Below are 18,010 nucleotides of genomic sequence, written 5' to 3'. Positions count from 1 at the left end.
TATGCAAAATTATCTGCGTTTCGTCCAGAAAATAACTGTCGTTTTTTGCATCTCTATTGTGTTTCGCATGTCCTTTTTCATCCATACGTCCATGTGCTATCCCTATGTCTGTTTTCATATTTGCATTGCATCCATATATCCGTTTTTTATGTTTGTGTGCTATCCATATAACTCTTTAGTATATACTTATGATCCATTTTTTTGCACACCCATTGACTTATGACAGAGTCTGATCCAGAGTATGGATCAAAGTAGTGCATGCTGCGATTTGTTACACGCAGACCATTGGTCCATATGTAAAAAACATTAATGTGAATTTACACATTGACTTGTGATGCTGTCTACATACCGCAAATGGATATTTAATACACTCGAGGCTGGTCATTGCCGTGATTGGATAAGTGGGCATATCCAGCCAATTACAAAGCTTAAAGAGTTCAGCTAAGTAGGTTCACATCATATGAATCATTTTACATTGAAATATAGAGACCCAGCTTTCATTTTCAGTTATACATTTCTTACCTGCTATTTCTCTCAAACACAGAACAAAACACTTCAAAGAAGTTGTCTTTTCCCTCACTTTTTGAGGGGACAGAATTATCAAAGGTGGGATCAATACTGTTGAAGGCTCGTCGCTTCACAGGATCAGATAAAATTTCATTTGCTAAAACAAACAGCACAGAATGGATAAATATTAATACATTAGGCTTAGACAATTCTAGGAATATATATTTTTTAATCTTTGTAAAAATTATAATCATTAGTCCAGCAAAAAAGTATTCAAAGAGATATAAAAAAAAGCATGACCCCCCCAACCCCCCCATCTGTATTGATGAACTATCTGATGGATATGTCATCAATGGTTTAGTCCTGGACAGGCACCCAAGGCATCTATAGGGTGCCAGCCACGAGATATATGTGTAGTGCTGCATCAGTTTCTGTCCAGTACGGGGGGGGGGGGGGGGGAGCAGAGATGCAGTCCTTGGACTGTCAAAGGAAAAAGCAGTGCAGGAATGATCTGTGCTGATACATGAGAGTGAATGCAGACAGCAGCATCCAACACACAACACAGACCTCACATCCACCATGTATTACTGGGAGAGACAGTGAAAAAAGTCTGCTCTAGGAGCAGCTTGTAAACTGCATATCATGGGGAACTAAAAATGAATGAAGTAGAAGCCTTAAACATAGTACAACTTTTTAACTCAAAATTATTCTTACAAAGGCTAGTTGTTCTATTAACATTTTTTACACTAAGGCTGCGTGCCCACGTAGAGTTTTTCAAGCGTTTATGCTGCGGAATTTCCGCAGCGGAAACGCTTGTTAAACGCTAGGTAATCCGCACCCCATGGTCCCCAAGGGGATTCCGCAAGTTCTATGCACATGCTGCGGATTTTTCCGCAGCGTTTATGCTGCGTTCAAAAATCCGCAGCATGTTCATTAATTTTGCGTTTCCGCAAGCGGAATTGCCTTTTGGAATGCATTAAAAAACGCAAGGCAATTCCGCATGTGGCAATTGCACGATAAACGCGTGCGGAATTCCGCATGCGTTTTTAATTGCAGAAATGAAGCAGAAATTTTCTGCTTCATTTCTGCAACGTGGGCACATAGCCTTAGAAGGTGTCCATTGCCTTTAAAACATCAATGAAGGTTGATTACATGGAAAGCTTACCTTTAGTAATACATGTGAAATAATCGTTATCACCTTCGACAATTTGCTCTCCTGCTGCTTTTCTTTTGTCAGGGTGATGTTTCAAAACCATTGCTTTATCTGGCCACAAATAAGAAATAACAGTTATTCCGCAGAGCTCAATTCATGTCTTATATTGAATCTCTATTTTTTGAACACCATATTGTTTTTAAAGTGATCCTTCAAGTCTACATTGAAATTTGGCCATGTAAATTCAAATGTCTAGTCCACATGCCCAGTGCTCCACTTTCCAATGATCCTGAATTCTGGGTAACTGTGACTTCTAAGACCACTTTTCCCACAGAAGTCACAGACCATGGCGGCTAATTTAGGAAGATGCAATTGGGGCTCCAGAATGAAGAAACAACTACAAGCTAATTAAAAATATAGACAGCAGGTATGCTGAATACACATTTCACATGTATATTCAAATTTTCAAACATTATTGAAGCATCGCTCTAAGGTCCAGAACTCTGCCCTTAAAATACATTTTGATAGCATAGGGAATTCTGTTTTTGAGATGCAGAGCTCTAAATCCACATCACAGCCATGGAGAGCTTTCTGTACCTGCTACTACTTTAAAAAAGTAACTGGAAGTATGATTAAGGGCCAGTTGTGCACTGGCACTTTATTTTTTGTATTTCTACATTCATAGTTTTGCACTCTGCACTTTCTTTGACTACTATATTTATAGATCAGGATATCAGGAACCAAGCACTTCTGATCTTTAACAAGGTCTATAGGATCTTCTATCTGATTATTTTGTCTGGGTCACTCTTTACTATATATTGACATCATTTTTGCGCTGTATTCCTCCTTTATTTATTTTATCTTGTCTTTTTTGTGGTATATGAATTTAATTTGTGTCTTGTCCACTTTGTTTTCAAACAAAGATTATTTTAATATTTCATTATCGGTCTTGTGTAGGTGTTATTATGTTTCTGTATCTTTACAGCTGACTTATTTACTAGTCCATTATTTATGCTATTAGGCTGGGTGCCCACGTAGCGTTTTACAAGCGTTTATGCTGCGGAATTTCCACAGCATAAACGCTTGGGAAACGCTTGGTACTCTGTCCCCCATGGTCCCCAATGACAAGCCCCACTTTCAATGCCCATGTTGCGGATTTTTCCGCAGCGTTTATGCTGCGCTCAAAAATCTGCAGCATGTCCATTAATTTTGCGGAAGGTCGGCGTAATCGCCGCCATTGACTTGCATTGGACCGCGTGACATCCGCATCACTGCATTTGCACATGCGGATATCACACGGTTCAATGTGCGGATGGTACCCAAATCTGGAGGAGAGAAGACTCTCATCCAGACCTGGGTACCATAGAAACTGTAAAAAAAAGAATTTAAAATAAAAAATAAAGTTTATACTCACCTTCTGATGTCTTCCCGGTGTTTTGTCTGCTCCGTCCGGTGTCTTGCAATGTTCGCGTTGATGTGAAGGACCTGCCATGACGTCACTGAGTCATGTGACCCATCACATGGCACAATGACGTCACCGCAGGTCCTTCACACCCCCGCAAGCAGTGCAAGACACTGGACGGAGCAGACAAAACACCGGGAAGACATCAGAAGGTGAGTATAAACTTTATTTATTTATTTATTTTTTCACCATTCTTATTCTTTTTTTTTAACTAATTTGGTCACACTACTATAAATCCATGCCGGTTGCATGGATTTATATAGTGTGAACAAGTTGTCAAGCACTTTTCCAAGTGATGCTAAAATCGCTTGGAAAAACGCTTGATAACCCGCATGCAGAAATGCATGCAAAAACGCTTGACAAACGCTTCTACCTGGCGAGAAAACCGTATTTAAAATCCACATGCGTTTTTCCTGCCAGGGAGAAGCGGAAAAAATATGCAGAATTTCTGCATCGTGGGCACTTAGCTTTACTCTCTTTTGTAGGTGTGAATATAATTTTCAATTGATGTAAATGACAAAAGTGCTTAGTTTTTAAAATTAGACAGACAATGACTATTAGGTTTCAGACAACCTCTTCAAATGTCTAATAGTATGCTCCCTCAAGTAATGGCTGCTGGAAGCCAGAGTGCTGTACAGTTTAGATTTCGCTCTATGCAGGGGATTTGGAGCTCTGTATTACAAAAGCAAAGCTTCAACTGCTAACAGAAAAAGAGAAATCAATCAGAACATAGAGCCTAAAGTCTAAAAAATGCTATTCGAGGTTGAACACTCATTTTAAAGAAAAGGAGAGGTTCTTACTGAACACTTTCTTCCTTTATACAAAGGATTAAAACACATTCTCTTACACATTAGCAAAAGCAGAAAAAGTGTGCACAGCCATTCATCCACAGCACAATAGTTTCCTTTTAACTTACGTGCTGCTTTAATCTGTTTCTGCGTAGCCTTATACCTCAGGTTCTTCAGTCCAAGCACTGCGTAATGGTCTTGGTTCTATTGAAAAAAAAAAAAGAGAGAAATACAAAAGCACATTTTCTTATCAACAAGTTCTCTGAACATAAATAAGGCAAAATGTACTATACAAAAAGTTACTTCACCTTCTGTTATGCAATGATACATTCATACTAACCTTCCAGTCTTTAGGATCAAGGGTTTTCAATAGTGCAAATTCCTCTATCTGAAACTCTTCATCCTCAGACTCTTCAGAGCTCTCCTTCTCATCCTCCAGCTCCTGAAAGGAGGCAGACACATTTCTGTTCCTGCGCTTAATGAAAGCTTCAAACCATCGTCCCACTGGTTCAACCTGACACAGCAATGAGGCTGCCATAACACAGAAAATACACAGGAAGGTTAGGAAACACAAAAAAACTAGGAAAGAACGGTCAGATTCTGCATGAGGTTATGTCACGCAAATTAAATAACTATGTTAGCCACCTATGTATGATACCTGTTCTGTTACAATGGAAGAGGTTATTTCTACTTAAAGGGAACCTGTTACGCTGATGTTCTTCATCACACAAAGGCTGTGTCGAGCACTGCATTTAAGGGGGTTTCCACTTTATGAAAAGTAGTCCTCAAGGCATTGCATATTTGTAAACCAACAAACTCTGAGTACTCACCCTCCCACTGTCCAGAGCTAACTCCATTGCTATTCCAGTCTCCGTGTTTTGGCTGCCCACGGTCACATTAACAGCGCACATCAGCGCTGCAGCCAATCACTAAAGTCAGCGGCTTTGCTGAATTAGACGACACAAACCATCAAGATCATTCCTTTGGAGCTTTTCTTAAAGTGGAAAGGCCCTATAACATACAGTACAGTATCAGACTGATAACCTCTGTATAGGGAACCTGTCTGAAAAGGACAGTCCTCTCCATATGTCCTATTAGGACGTATGGACAACATATATGGGTCCATAGAGAACAGAAAAATCCAGAACAAGCCACATCATAGATAACCACAAAGACTCACGATTATCAAACCCTACAAAGCACCATTTTGAGTCAAATATAGTCCGAGTAACTCGTAACAGTAATATAAAGTCATCATTTTATTGAATAACAAACTTACATTCATGAACATACATTAAAAATTCACCATGCTATTTAGCATTGGCGTATAAGGAAAATTCTTTTTTTATTTAGACAAGGTATCAGTAACGGTTCACGACAAGAACAAGAGGACATAGAGCGAGAAGCCAAAAATATATGAGATTAATGCATAGAACACAGATCAGGTGCAGCTTGTTTTACGAAATATCTGTCCAAGTACCACATGTAGTCACTATATCTATTATAATGGATCAAAAAGGTCTCCAAAAGTTAAGGCTATCAGCCTACAATGTACACATTGGTCCATCAGCTTATTGTCATAGCCCATTAAAATAATCTGACTAGTCCTGGTGACTGTGTGACACACCCCACACTGTAAGATCTTTATGTATAGTATAATATGATCAACTGATCAATATATATCAGAATGGTAAACTCCTGTGGGGAGATAAAGATATATGGGGTGTATCACAGAGATTATCCAGCAATAAACTAGTCAAGGCCCAAGAGTCAAGCGCTACATTAAATCATAGTAACTCATTGTGAATTTGAAAAAAATGCTTAACAGTTGCACCACATCATTGTGATTATTACCTTCTCAGAGTGCTTCCCTGTCCAATTCAGTGCCCCAAGCTGCACCTGATCTGTGTTCTATGCATTAATCTCATATATTTTTGGCTTCTCGCTGATACCTTGTCTAAATAAAAAAAGAATTTTCCTTATACGCCAATGCTAAATAGCATGGTGAATTTTTAATGTATGTTCATGAATGTAAGTTTGTTATTCAATAAAATGATGACTTTATATTACTGTTACGAGTTACTCAAACTATATTTGACTCAAAATGGTGCTTTGTAGGGTTTGATATATGGGTCCATGCACAAGTGACTCCTTTTCTGGCAGACTTAAAGGGGTTTTCCCACGAGCAAAAGTTAATTTTAATCAATAGATCTTGGAATAATAATAAGTTCCACAATCGAATGTGTTAAAAAAATGTTCCTGTGCTGAGATAATCTTATAAATGCCCCCTGCTGTGTACTGTGTAATGGCTGTGTCTGACCGTGCAGGAACATGGTCTGATCATACCACATCTCCTGAGGGGAGGAAGGAAAAGAGAATATACAGACATTACAGCACGGGATCACAGCTGATTGCTTAAAAACAGGCAGTGAATTGTTTTACCTCACAAAAACAATGTTTTACCTCACAGAAATAATCAGCTGTGATCCCCTGCTGTCCTGTCTGTATACTCTTTTTCTTCCCTCCCCTGCCCAGGAGCTGTGGTATGATCAGATCTTGTCCCTGTACGATGAGACACAGCCATTACACAGTACACAGCAGGGGCACATTTATAAGATTATCTCAGCACAGGAACATTATTTTTTAAACACATCCAATTATGGAGTTTATTTTTATTCCAAGATCTATTGATTAAAATTAACTTTTGTTCGTGGGAAAACCCCTTTAAGCAATCCTTATATTCTTCAAGAAAGAGAAACATGAAAGAGGGAGAGGAGGCTCCCTGCAACATGTATTAGTTGCCAGGATTGTATCAAGTGTTCCTTTGACCACCAGATACACAGTCGTGACCAAAAGTTTTGGCTTTCAAAAAGTTTGTTGCTTCAGTGTTTTTATATCTTTTAGTCAGATGTTTCTATGGTTTCTCAAGTACAATTATAATCATTTCAGAAATTTTTAAACCTTTATCAATAAATATATGAAATTTATGCAAAGCCTCAATATTTACAGTGTTGACTTATTTTTCAAGACTTTTGAAATTCTCCCTGGCAGCTGGATATCAGCTTCTGGCCAGCATTTTACATCAGTATTTGTAAGCCAAAACAAGGAGTGGTACAATCAGAGGACAATTATAATAGAAACACCTCACCACTTCTGTATTTTTCACCCACTCCTGGTTTTGGCTTACAAATACCGAGATGAATTGGAATATAAGTTGGTATGCATGCAGCGTGTAAGCGCATGTTCACACTGACCATTAAACAGACAAAACCCAAGATAAAACATAAGCAAATACCGTGCAGTAAATAAATAAACAGCAATAGTGCATCATAATAATATAGGGTGCTTAGTTAACATAATTTTGATAAATAAAATGTAAGAGCCATTCCCCCACGTCACGGTGACCCTACTTGTGACGGGACGGTCCTAACCTCTAATATTAATAGCTGACATACATGTGGATAAGGGCTGAAAAGGACTGAGACCCGGCTAGTGGACACACAGCCATGGGGAACCACATGAATGTACTTTTTTGTTAGCTTTTTTTTTGCACTCTGTGCAAATAAAGGTGTGGCCTCCCTTTCCATTGAGCTGGACATTACATTGAGGATTGACCATAAGTTCTCAATGGCATTGAGATCTGGAGAGTTTCCTGGCCTTGGACTCAAAATTTCAATGTTTTTTTCACCAAGCCACTTGTTTATCACTTTTGCCTTGTGACATGGTCTCCATCATGCTGGAAAAAACATTGATCATCATCAAATTGCTCCCGGATCGTTGGGAGAAGGTACTCTTAGAGGATATTTAGATACCATTCTTTATTCAGGTCAGTGTTCTTAGGCAAAATTGTGACATAGTTTGTTTATATATGCACTGGCACTTGGTATTCAAATCTATTCCCAGCTGCAAGTTTGGATAGCAACGTCCACGTTTTGCTATGAAGATAAAAAAAATCAAACCAAATAACGCTATGGGAGGATCACACAAGAGGGGGATTTTATACTTGCGAATAATTTCCACGTCATGTTGCACTATAACAGAATTTGCATAAATATTGCAATACATAGTATACAAAAAAAAAAGTATACCTGCACTACACCACTGAGGGTGTGAATATAGCCTGACCCAATTATTACCCAAAGTTTACAATATAACTTTGAAATGTCTTGGGTGCTCTGCCACGAGATTGTTCAATATCAGCAACAAAGAATAAGAGAGAAGGCAGCACTCACCATATCAGTAAAAACACCTGAGTCCTTTTTTCCTATGTGGGACTTGGACACGGTGTGCAGGTTTTGGAGGAATGCACCAGGACCTGTAGAAGCGCTACTACAGCGAGAAACGGCCATCATCCAGTCTCCTATTTCTCCCCCTGCATTCCTCCAAAACCTGCACACCGTGTCCAAGTCCCACATAGGAAAAAAAAAGGACTAAGATGTTTTTACTGAAATGGTGAGTGCTGCCTTCTCTCTTATTCTTCGTTGCTGACATTGCAATACATATATTAGATGGGAAAAAATTATTTTCATATGGATCCATGAACTAGAGTATGGGCACGGGCACTGTGTTGAGAGATAGATATATGTACCGTGTACCCAATAAATAGGTGAAGTTACGCTGCACTAAACTCAATCTTCATCCACATATATAGGTGAGTCTACTATATTAATATAAGGTTTATTGGTCTAGAAGTGCACAGAGGCGAGTAAAGCACATGCTTGAGTCAATAAATAAACTCCATATTAACAAGTATAAGAGTTCATTGACAAAAACTGCTGACTTCTGTGTGGGTAACTTTAGGGGAGTAATCAGTATGTTAGATAGTACCATCCACCACTGACATGAATCACACAGAGACGGTTGATAAGTGTGGTAGTCAGAGTGTGGCACGAACAATTTAAATCTGAACGTATTAGTCGTAAAAGTAACGATACTTGGGTATTCTGGGTATCCTGAATTCAACAGATGCTTACTTCAGTCCACCGTGAGTAGTAAGGATGTTCAGAGATCATTGAATTCAAATACAGGCGGCGCGAATCTGAGAAGATCAGTGCTCGTTGAAATCCTCATCCGGCTGAGCTGAAGTCTCCATAACTCGGATTGCCTTGGTGAACTCCAGTGACCTGATACTCCGTGAAGTCACAAAGATCACAGCTGAAAAGGACCAAATCCAACGTGTTTCAAAAGCGGCACCTTTCTTCCTCAGGCATGGTCCACAAGAGACAATGCAATTTTTATATAGCTGGAGGGTCAAACAGTTAATTTTACCGGCAATCAGTGTTAGTGACCTGTAAATCAGTCTTGTTACTGGAATGCAAACGTCTCTATTTCACTATTAAGGCCATTTGGTCTCAAAGTGTTCAATTCAAGAATCCATTGACTCTCGATATGTGACATTTTTTTGATGAATTCCCCTCCTCGTCAGTCTTTTTTAACTATTTGGATTCGCCATAACTGTGTACCCAACAGGGAAACTCCATGCTTGCCAGCACAGTGTTTGAATAAGGGGTATCCATCAAATTTTTCACATGAATCAGCAGCATGCAGTTTTGCAAACAAGTGGGGTAAGTTGTGATGGATAGTGGATGTGCCATCCTGTTATTGGTGTAGATTGTAAGACTGTGAGGGCATGGTCTTCTCTCCCTCTGTACCAGTCCGTATTTTATAAGTGTATTACATTTATGTAATCACTCTTCACATGTATAGAGAAATGGAATTAATGGTGCTTTAAAAATACGAAGCACGGGCACTCGATGGGTCTGCTGCACAGCAGGGAGGTATTGCGGACACACTCTACTCCGATGTCAATGATTTTTGCTGGTACGTAAAAACCAGTCCGATCAGTGTTTTGAATCAGATTTTCATCAGTGTTTGGTTTCTGTCAATGTGAATTTCTTCAGTGATTTTCTCATGGAAAAAAAAATAATTGCAAAGCTTCTCTTATTCATTACAATGTTTATCATCCAAGGAGTAATCTTTCTCCTTGCGGAGAGTGACATGTCAAGGTGAGGAGACTTTTAAGTTGCAATGCTCCTCTGGGAAATATCCAAATCGTCTCTTCAGAGAGGAAGAGGACTAGAACTCTACTGCTACCTATAGGAAGTAGCAATCCTAAAAGTTAATATCTACTCTCCAACGAGCCTCGTCTCGGGGCACCAGACAGTCAAATACACAACATGCACATGACCCATGGACTCTTAAATGTGGCTGTAGGGTGTATTTCCACTGCATGATTATCGTGAATGAGTATTCCTTAAGAACGTTTGTTTCCCGATAAATAGCCAGAGTAAACAGGATACCAATTACCCAACAAATGAGCCAGTGGCATTTTTTCTAAAAGATATCTGTCACCACATTTGACCTATTTAAACTATAAGGCAGCGTGCCTACTATGCGTTTTTCAAGCGTTTTTCCGCAGCGAAAACGCTTAAAAAACGCTTGGTAATATGTGCCCCATGGTCCCCAATGATAATCCGCATGTCCATTAATTTTGCGTACACGCAGCGTAATTGCCGCCACTGACTTGCATTGAAACGCTTAATATCCGTGTCAGCACATTTGCACACACGGATATTAAGCGTTTCAATGTGTGGATGGTACCCAGGCCTGGAGAAGAAGAGAGACTCATCCAGACCTGGGTACCATGGTACCTGTAAAAAAAAATTAATTAAAAATAAAAATAAAGATTATACTTACCTTCTGATGTCCCCCGGCCTCCTCAGCGACGCCTCCGGTCTCTGGTTCGGGTTGCAGTGGTGTGAGGACCTGCCATGACGTCATTGAGCCATGTGACAGGTCACGCGACCGCTGACGTCGGCGGTCGCGTGACCTGTCACATGACTCAATGACGTCATCGCAGGTCCTTTCACACCACTGCGAGACACCGGGGAGACCGGACGGAGCAGAGAAGATACCGGGGGCCATCGGAAGGTAAGTATAATCATTATTTTTTACCATTCTTATTCTTTTTTTTTTAACTATTACTTGGTCACACTATATAAATCCATGCCAGTTGCATGGATTTATATAGTGTGACCAAGTTGTCAAGCACTTTTCCAAGTGATGCTAAAATAGCTTGGAAAAGCGCTTGATAACCCGCATGCAGAAATGCATGCAAAAATGCTTGACAAACGCTTCTACCTGGCGGGAAAAAAGCACGTAAAATCCGCATGCGTTTTTCCTGCCAGGGAGAAGCGGAAAAATATGCAGCATTTCTGCATCGTGGGCACATAGCCTTAATATGGGCATACAGGTTATAGACTGCTGAGGAGAGGGATCCCTGTATACCTCATATCAGATGTCTTGTTGTGGATAAATCATCTTTTATCACTTTATATAAATGACCTCTTCCAGGCTATGGAAGTGTGATATGTAATGGCCGCTCACTGCTCTCCTGATCTCACTGCAGAGCTGTGTGTGATTATACCTGACACATCTGTAGGTTCCTCTCAGCTCCAGCTTCCATCTCACAGGCAGCCAGGGTTGTAATATTGTTACAATCCAACAGAGCTGAGAGAGAAGCAAAAAAAATGTGCTTGCAAGAAGACAAATTTCATTTCTCCTGTTCTGTGTTAGTTCCTGGTCTCACATTGGTAACTCCCCCTTCATGTAATACAAGCTCTGGAGGCAGAGTTATCTTCCAGGCAGTGTCCTCCTCATAGCCTGGAAGAGGCCATTTATATAAAGTGATAAAAGATGGATTTCTCTGGAATAAGACATCAGATCGCAGGTATCATGTTATTCAGCTTCCTTTGACCTACATGCCCATATAGACAGCTTAGGGGGGGGTTGTGCCTACTGACAGATTCCCTTTAAACTTGCTCTGAAATCATGGTACTTGGCTGCAGATTTTCCTGTATAAATAGTAATATGCTGCCGAGAAGAATGATGTTCTATGTGCACACGACCATCTATTACCCATCGTTCTGTACATGTGGGAAGTGAGCTGGGCCTGCCTAAATAATTGCCATCTTGCATAATACCACTTTAACAAGAAAGGTGTGAGATACCTGCCGCCCGTGCCTATGACCTGCTAATACATGGCAGGCGGCAAATAACATGTCAGCAGCGCCTCTCCCCTCCTAAATTTGGGAATGGCAGGCGCAGGATAACACCTTGAAAACAGCAATCACTTGCAGTAAAGCACAGGATGGCCTTGGGACACCATAGGTAACACTGTGCAGAGATGGACGTGCTAATACCATAGTGTTGTATTAAGTGTTAAAGGAAGCCAGCAGAAGACTAGTCTCGGGAAGCAGCTTTATCACTGCTCTACAGAGGTGGAGAATTCCTCTAAGCAGCCAATCAGCAGCAGTATAACCGCTAATAATGGAAGTATTACTATCCCAGCTCCCTACACGACCGCCATGTGTCTCAGCGCCCCCGCTCAGTACATGAGCCGATCCCACGCACACATGACCCCACACCACAGGCTGCAGGACCTGCTTGTTTGGCCGGGACGTACCTGCACTGAGGGGCCGGATGACGGCCGTACTGAGCTCTGTCCGTGCTTCTAGCAGCATGGTGCCGGCCTGAGGACGCCAGTCAGCGGTGCACGGAGTTACTGCTGCCGGCACTCACCCACAAAGCCGCATGGAGGAAGCACAGAGCACTTCCAGGTTACGGGTGTCACATGCAATGCCGCCCGGGCAGCAGCACATTCCCCGCAGCGATGGTTCCACACAGGCCATAGTTTCCATCTCTCCCAACACCTTTCTCGGTGCACACACTGTGTGAGGCTGCGGTTTCTTGTGTTTCTGTGGACAGATGAGACTAAGCTTCCTCTTTGTATAAAGCTCTTGCACCGTAGTTGTACGGATCCTTCATTAAAAATAATGCTGTTCTTAGTAAAATGACAGACTCCATGATGGTAACCTGATGGACCCCAATACTGTTAATTAACTCCATTCTGCGCTGCTTGTGCCATGCACCTCTCCGATCATACTCCCTATAAGGACACGTTCAGTATTTTACATCAGTATTTGTAAGAGAAAACCAGGAGTGGGTGATAAATACAGGAGTTGTGACGTGTTTCTATTATACTTTTCCTCTGACAGGGAGTAACATTTTTTGCATAAGGCCACATGCACACATTCAGTATTTGGTCAGTATTTTACCTCAGTATTTGTAAGACAAAACCAGGAGTGGAACAATCAGAGGAAAAGTATAATAGAAACACATCACCCCTTCTGTATTTATCACCCACTCCTGGTTTTGGATAACAAATACTGAGCGTGTGACCGTAGCCTAAGGAAGCTGCCTCGAGTTGTGACTTTTCAAAGCTTTTTACTGCAGAATTCTTTGATGAATCAGGCCCTCAGTCCTTTGATCACCTTTAATTGGCATCAAAAACAACAATCTTTTAAAATAAGTGACCAGACCATACTTCATACGTTTCCTGCTAGGAAACCGCTTTATACTTTACAACAGAAGTCACAGGGAATGCTACTGAAATGCTTCAAAGACGCCTTGGTGTTTTTTTTCAGTGTTTTGCAAGCTTTTTTTGATGCATTTTTACCTAAAAAAATGCTAGCAATTTATTAACTGCTTAATGAACTTCAAAAAAAGTGAGAAAATCACCCACATAAACAGTAATCAGGAAGTGTTAACAAAACATTAAGGCCACGTGCACACGTTAAGCATTTGGTTAGATTTTTACCTCACTATTTGTAAGCCAATGAAACACAGTATAAACTCCCTGCTGGGAGGAGAGAGAGCAACCATGCAGGGACGCCGTCGTTACATTGGCTTACAAACACTGAGGTAAAAATCTACCTCACCACCACGGTGCAGGTCTCCAGGCAACATGCTTAGGGCACACGCGCCCCGCCTCTTAAAGGGGTAGCGTGTGCACTCCGGCAATGCCCCCAGCCTATAGCTGGAGGCATAAGGTATTTAAGGCACCCTCTCCTCTAGGAAAGTGTCTGAGCTACTTTATTTTCTAATGTGTCTTAGCCCACTAGTCCGCTGTTAGGTCCCTGTTCCTGTACCCATCCTGCGAATCTCTACCAGAGTCTGTAATGTGCTCCTGTACCTGTCCTGTGACTCTACTAGAGAGTCTGTCGTGTGTTTCTATACCCGTCCTACGACCCTTTACTACAGTCTGTCCTGTGATCCTGCAACTGCCCTGTCTGTGTGAGCCATTCAGTCCAAACCTGATCCTAATCCCATCTCTTCTAAATCTGCACCGGTATCCATTTTGCCAGTGATCCTGATCCTGTCCTGCCTGCTACTCCGAGTCCGTACCTACATTCCTGATCCTTGGGGTCTGCTGCTGCAGTACCAGGGACTGCCCTGGAGTGGTACGTGGCGGCTACCTGCAGCTCAAGCCTAACCTCACCATCAGAGGCTTTAGTGAAGACCAGGTAGCAGCTTAGTTATGCCCCCCCAGAGTAAGCCAGACCCATGGCACAGTGGGTCCACACCCACCAGCGTAACAGGCAAAACCAGGAGTGGGTGATAAATACAGAAGTGGTGACGTGTTTCTATTATACTTTTCCTCTGATTGTTCCACTCTTGGTTTTGGCTTACTAACACTGAGGTAAAAATTCACCAAATACTCAATGTGTGCACATGGCCTAACAAAAATTGCTTTAGAATCCTTCATGAAGCCAGGTATATTCACGACACTCACCACATAAATCTTTATCCAAGATTTCTGTTCATTTACATGAGTTGCATACAGGAAATATACGGGAGATTAATGTGCAGTAGCTGAATATTAATGTGGTGAGTACCACGAATATACCTCTCTTCATGAACGATGTTGTTGTATCACTCTGATTTACACAAAGCACCACCTATTTTTAATGCAGAGACCTGTGGACGTTGCCTTTTATATCTGACATAGTAGTGCCTGACCCCTTTATTTTCTTGTAAAAAATAGTTTTAGGGCAACAGCAACAAAAAAAAAAACACCTAAAAAATGCCACATTGAGGCTAAGTTCCCACGATGAGTGTTTGGGTGTTTTTGATGCCAAATATCTTTGCAATCTTTTACAGGTCCAGCAAATTTGATTGGATTCTTAGAACTCTCATGCCCACTGTACTGCTTTTTTTTTTACGCAGCATAAACTGACCTGCAATGCGTTTTTGATATCTGCAACATGTCAATTTCTTGTGCGGTAAATATGCATTTTATTTGCGGATTCTTCCCTCTCCCTCCAGATGTGTATGATTTGTCCAAGAGCGGGGAGAATGAAGCCAGTGCAGATTGGCCACAGGGATTGCGTGACATAACAATTATGTGAGCCCCAAGTGCCAGCACCAGAGGTGAGTATAGGTGTTGTTAATTTACTGGGGAAAACATAGGGATTGAGAAGGGGTTGTTCGAGGATAGGATTGGCCACCCCTTTCATATTGCTTGTTTATCTTCTCGTTTAGGTTACTGCCTACATAAAGATAACATCTTATTTTATTGACGCTTAAGCATATAACATTTTTGCAAAACTATGACAAACGGTACTAATTAGTTTCTTCTTTACCATTTTGAGAGCTAATTAAACTTTTAAACTCAGCCAACAATAGCTATCCACAATTAAATAGTAAATTATATTCCAACTTTTTAAAATGAAAGGCAAACTAACCTCCCAATGGAGCAACGCTAGGAAGAAAGCAGAGTTCACGGCTCTACTGAGCAAATAATAACAGATAAATTATGTGGCTGCACACTAATCTACAGGCAGAGCATCCCCAACATCACTCCACCTCTTCTTACGAGCAATGGAAGAAATAGCTTGGCTTAGTGTGGCAGATGTTCATAGGGTTGTATAGGCACCTATCCGTACCATAAGTCAATATCAGCTGTACTTCCACGAAGAGGTAGTAAGTAAATTTGAAGAATTTGGCCCTGATTAAAGACTGACATTTTGTTTGCCATTTTTTGATGAAGAGTGCACTGGAGTAAGATTCACCAAATGAATTAAGAATCGTGCACCTCTTATTCAATTTGTTCATCTTTCAGCTGCCGATTGCCACCACGAGAAAGTACATTTCTGTCTTAATTTAAGACATAAATTATGATGATTTTTTTCTGTTACGCTCTGTCACACTCTCATCTAAGGTCTGCACAATTTTCAAAAAGTTGGCAGAACTAGCTGAGACAGCATAAAAACTCTAATGCTCACAAAAGAATTTATGTGCAATTGCAATTTGGGCTAAAATTGTGTGACTTTGCCACAAAAATGAATGCCTCCAAAACCGTATAGGCATTATGCAGCTGTATCCCTCAACAGTTTTACAGCTACTGATAGTTTCCTCAAATTGAGAGGCAAACTAGACCACACAACCAATTTGTTATAAAGCTGTTGGGATTTATATTGTCCCATAACTACTTCCTGTTTATGACAAATTATACCACCAGTTAAGGGGCAACATGAACGGGGAACCTTCAGCCCCATCGTGCGCCAACTTGCTTTTGGTCTGATGGTAGAATAATCCTGGTGGAAGACCCAGATAAGGGTTTGTGGTGAAGCCAAAGATTTTATACTATGGAAGGTACATTTATGACATATTTGTCCTGTGGTGCTGTACTGTGGCTGAGTTTGTCACGTTTGTCTTCCATTTAAATAAGAATTTGGTCGGTCTATGGTTTACATCTGAGTTATTGAAGATTATCTACCATTTCTGGATATAAAAAAAGATCCAGTAGGGAAATTAAAAGCTCTGATGTATAGAAAACTCACAGTCACAAATAATATACTCAGGTGGGAAAGCCACCACCTGTTACCTCTTAAAAAATATATATTGAAAGACTAATTCTAACGCCTTAAGAGGAACTGTTCCTCTGATAATGATTTTCAAAAACAAGTGAGAGAGCTACAAAAAAAGACGCTCTTAGCAAGGATATCCTTCATCAGTTTTTAACTCAGCCTATAAATGTGAATCAGCTAGGAGTAGACAAGCATTATTGATGTCTTGCTATAGAATAACATCTCTGGGACCAATGCACATATGATTACCAAAACGATCATATTTTGTATAACTTATGGAAATATTGGGGAATTCTCCTTTCCAATCTGGATTTTAAGGACATAGTCTCCTTACAACCAGCTGCTACCTACAGGAGAGTGGTACACAGCCACTATTGTAGACCCAGAGGTCCTGGAACTTGGCTCGACTGTAGGATATGTGGTGCCTTTAGGTGTGGGAGTTGCAGTTTCTGTAACTGGATAAGGATCTTTTTCCTATGCCTAAACAAGCAAACAATTTTATATGAGAGACATTGCATTTTACATGCAGTTAGAAGAGGCGGCGTTGGAAGGGACCAAGGTGGCGCTGATCAAAATCTGGAAACACCTACCGTACCGGACCGCGCAATTTACATACAGCGCCAGACAAGTATAAAACACTTTTTCTGAGGTATGCAGGGACACGTCTGAGGACATAAAGGGGTTGCAGGAACCCCATTCTTATGATTTTAAAGTTGATGGGAATAGTTTATAAGCCAAAAAACTGGTGAGAGGTTCCCTTTAAGCATCCTGGACTGTGGTTTTATTATCACAGTTGCTTTCCATTATGACTTCCTACATTGCTGTGAATTAGTGTTATCTATAGCCTCTCCATCTTTTCACATTTTTGTGAACATCTCTTTGTTTTCTTAGAGTGTTTGTCTCTTACTTGATATTACCATGTGATTAAGCTTGCTTGTTTGGTAGGTCGCATTAACACGGCATTCATATGTTGACATATGGAGCGCTTACGCGTTAGGAGCACATGGAGCCTGGTTAAATGTTTTACATGCGCTCCACATCTTCAGCAGTATTTCTCTTTACTGTAGCTCGCAAACATCCTTTATTGTTTATCAGATGCTAGGTCGCCTCTGTTTAGAGAGGTGCTTTATCTGCAGGCGCTATGTGGGCTAGTCATCAGTCAGGTCGGGGGATATACTCTTATGAGGCTTCAGACACCTGCCAGGTTCCCTTAGATGTAGAAAATAAGTCAACTTTGTAAAAACGTTTAATTCCAATCTGTTGTTTAGTGTGTATAGCTCCTATGAAGACCTGTTTCCATAACAGACAAAACAAATTACGCCTAAGACCACAGCCCCACTATCAGTATTTGGCCAGTATTTATTCTCAGGAGTGGGAGCCAAAACCAGGT

At 40.9% G+C, this 18,010-nt stretch overlaps 1 protein-coding gene across 1 annotated transcript in view; it reads right to left on the bottom strand.

The window, feature by feature from the left end:
- DNAJC2 (DnaJ heat shock protein family (Hsp40) member C2) overlaps window positions 1–12,553 on the bottom strand; it is a 35,883-nt gene extending 23,330 nt beyond the window's left edge. The window contains exons 1-5 of the mRNA XM_073652267.1: window positions 12,375–12,553; window positions 4,251–4,441; window positions 4,039–4,114; window positions 1,673–1,771; window positions 523–664 (exon numbers count right to left, since the gene is read on the bottom strand). Coding sequence (XP_073508368.1) covers window positions 523–664; window positions 1,673–1,771; window positions 4,039–4,114; window positions 4,251–4,441; window positions 12,375–12,432 — 566 coding nt within the window. The 5' untranslated portion in view covers window positions 12,433–12,553. The remainder of the gene's footprint in view (window positions 1–522; window positions 665–1,672; window positions 1,772–4,038; window positions 4,115–4,250; window positions 4,442–12,374) is intronic.
- Between the last annotated feature and the right edge of the window lie 5,457 nt (window positions 12,554–18,010).

Source organism: Phyllobates terribilis, unplaced genomic scaffold, assembly GCF_046119375.1.
Source record: "Phyllobates terribilis strain yellow unplaced genomic scaffold, ASM4611937v1 Scaffold_11__3_contigs__length_659146591, whole genome shotgun sequence".
Classification (NCBI taxonomy): domain Eukaryota; kingdom Metazoa; phylum Chordata; class Amphibia; order Anura; family Dendrobatidae; genus Phyllobates; species Phyllobates terribilis.
Note: the sequence above shows the minus strand (reverse complement) of the source record. Positions and strands in the feature narration are given on the sequence as shown.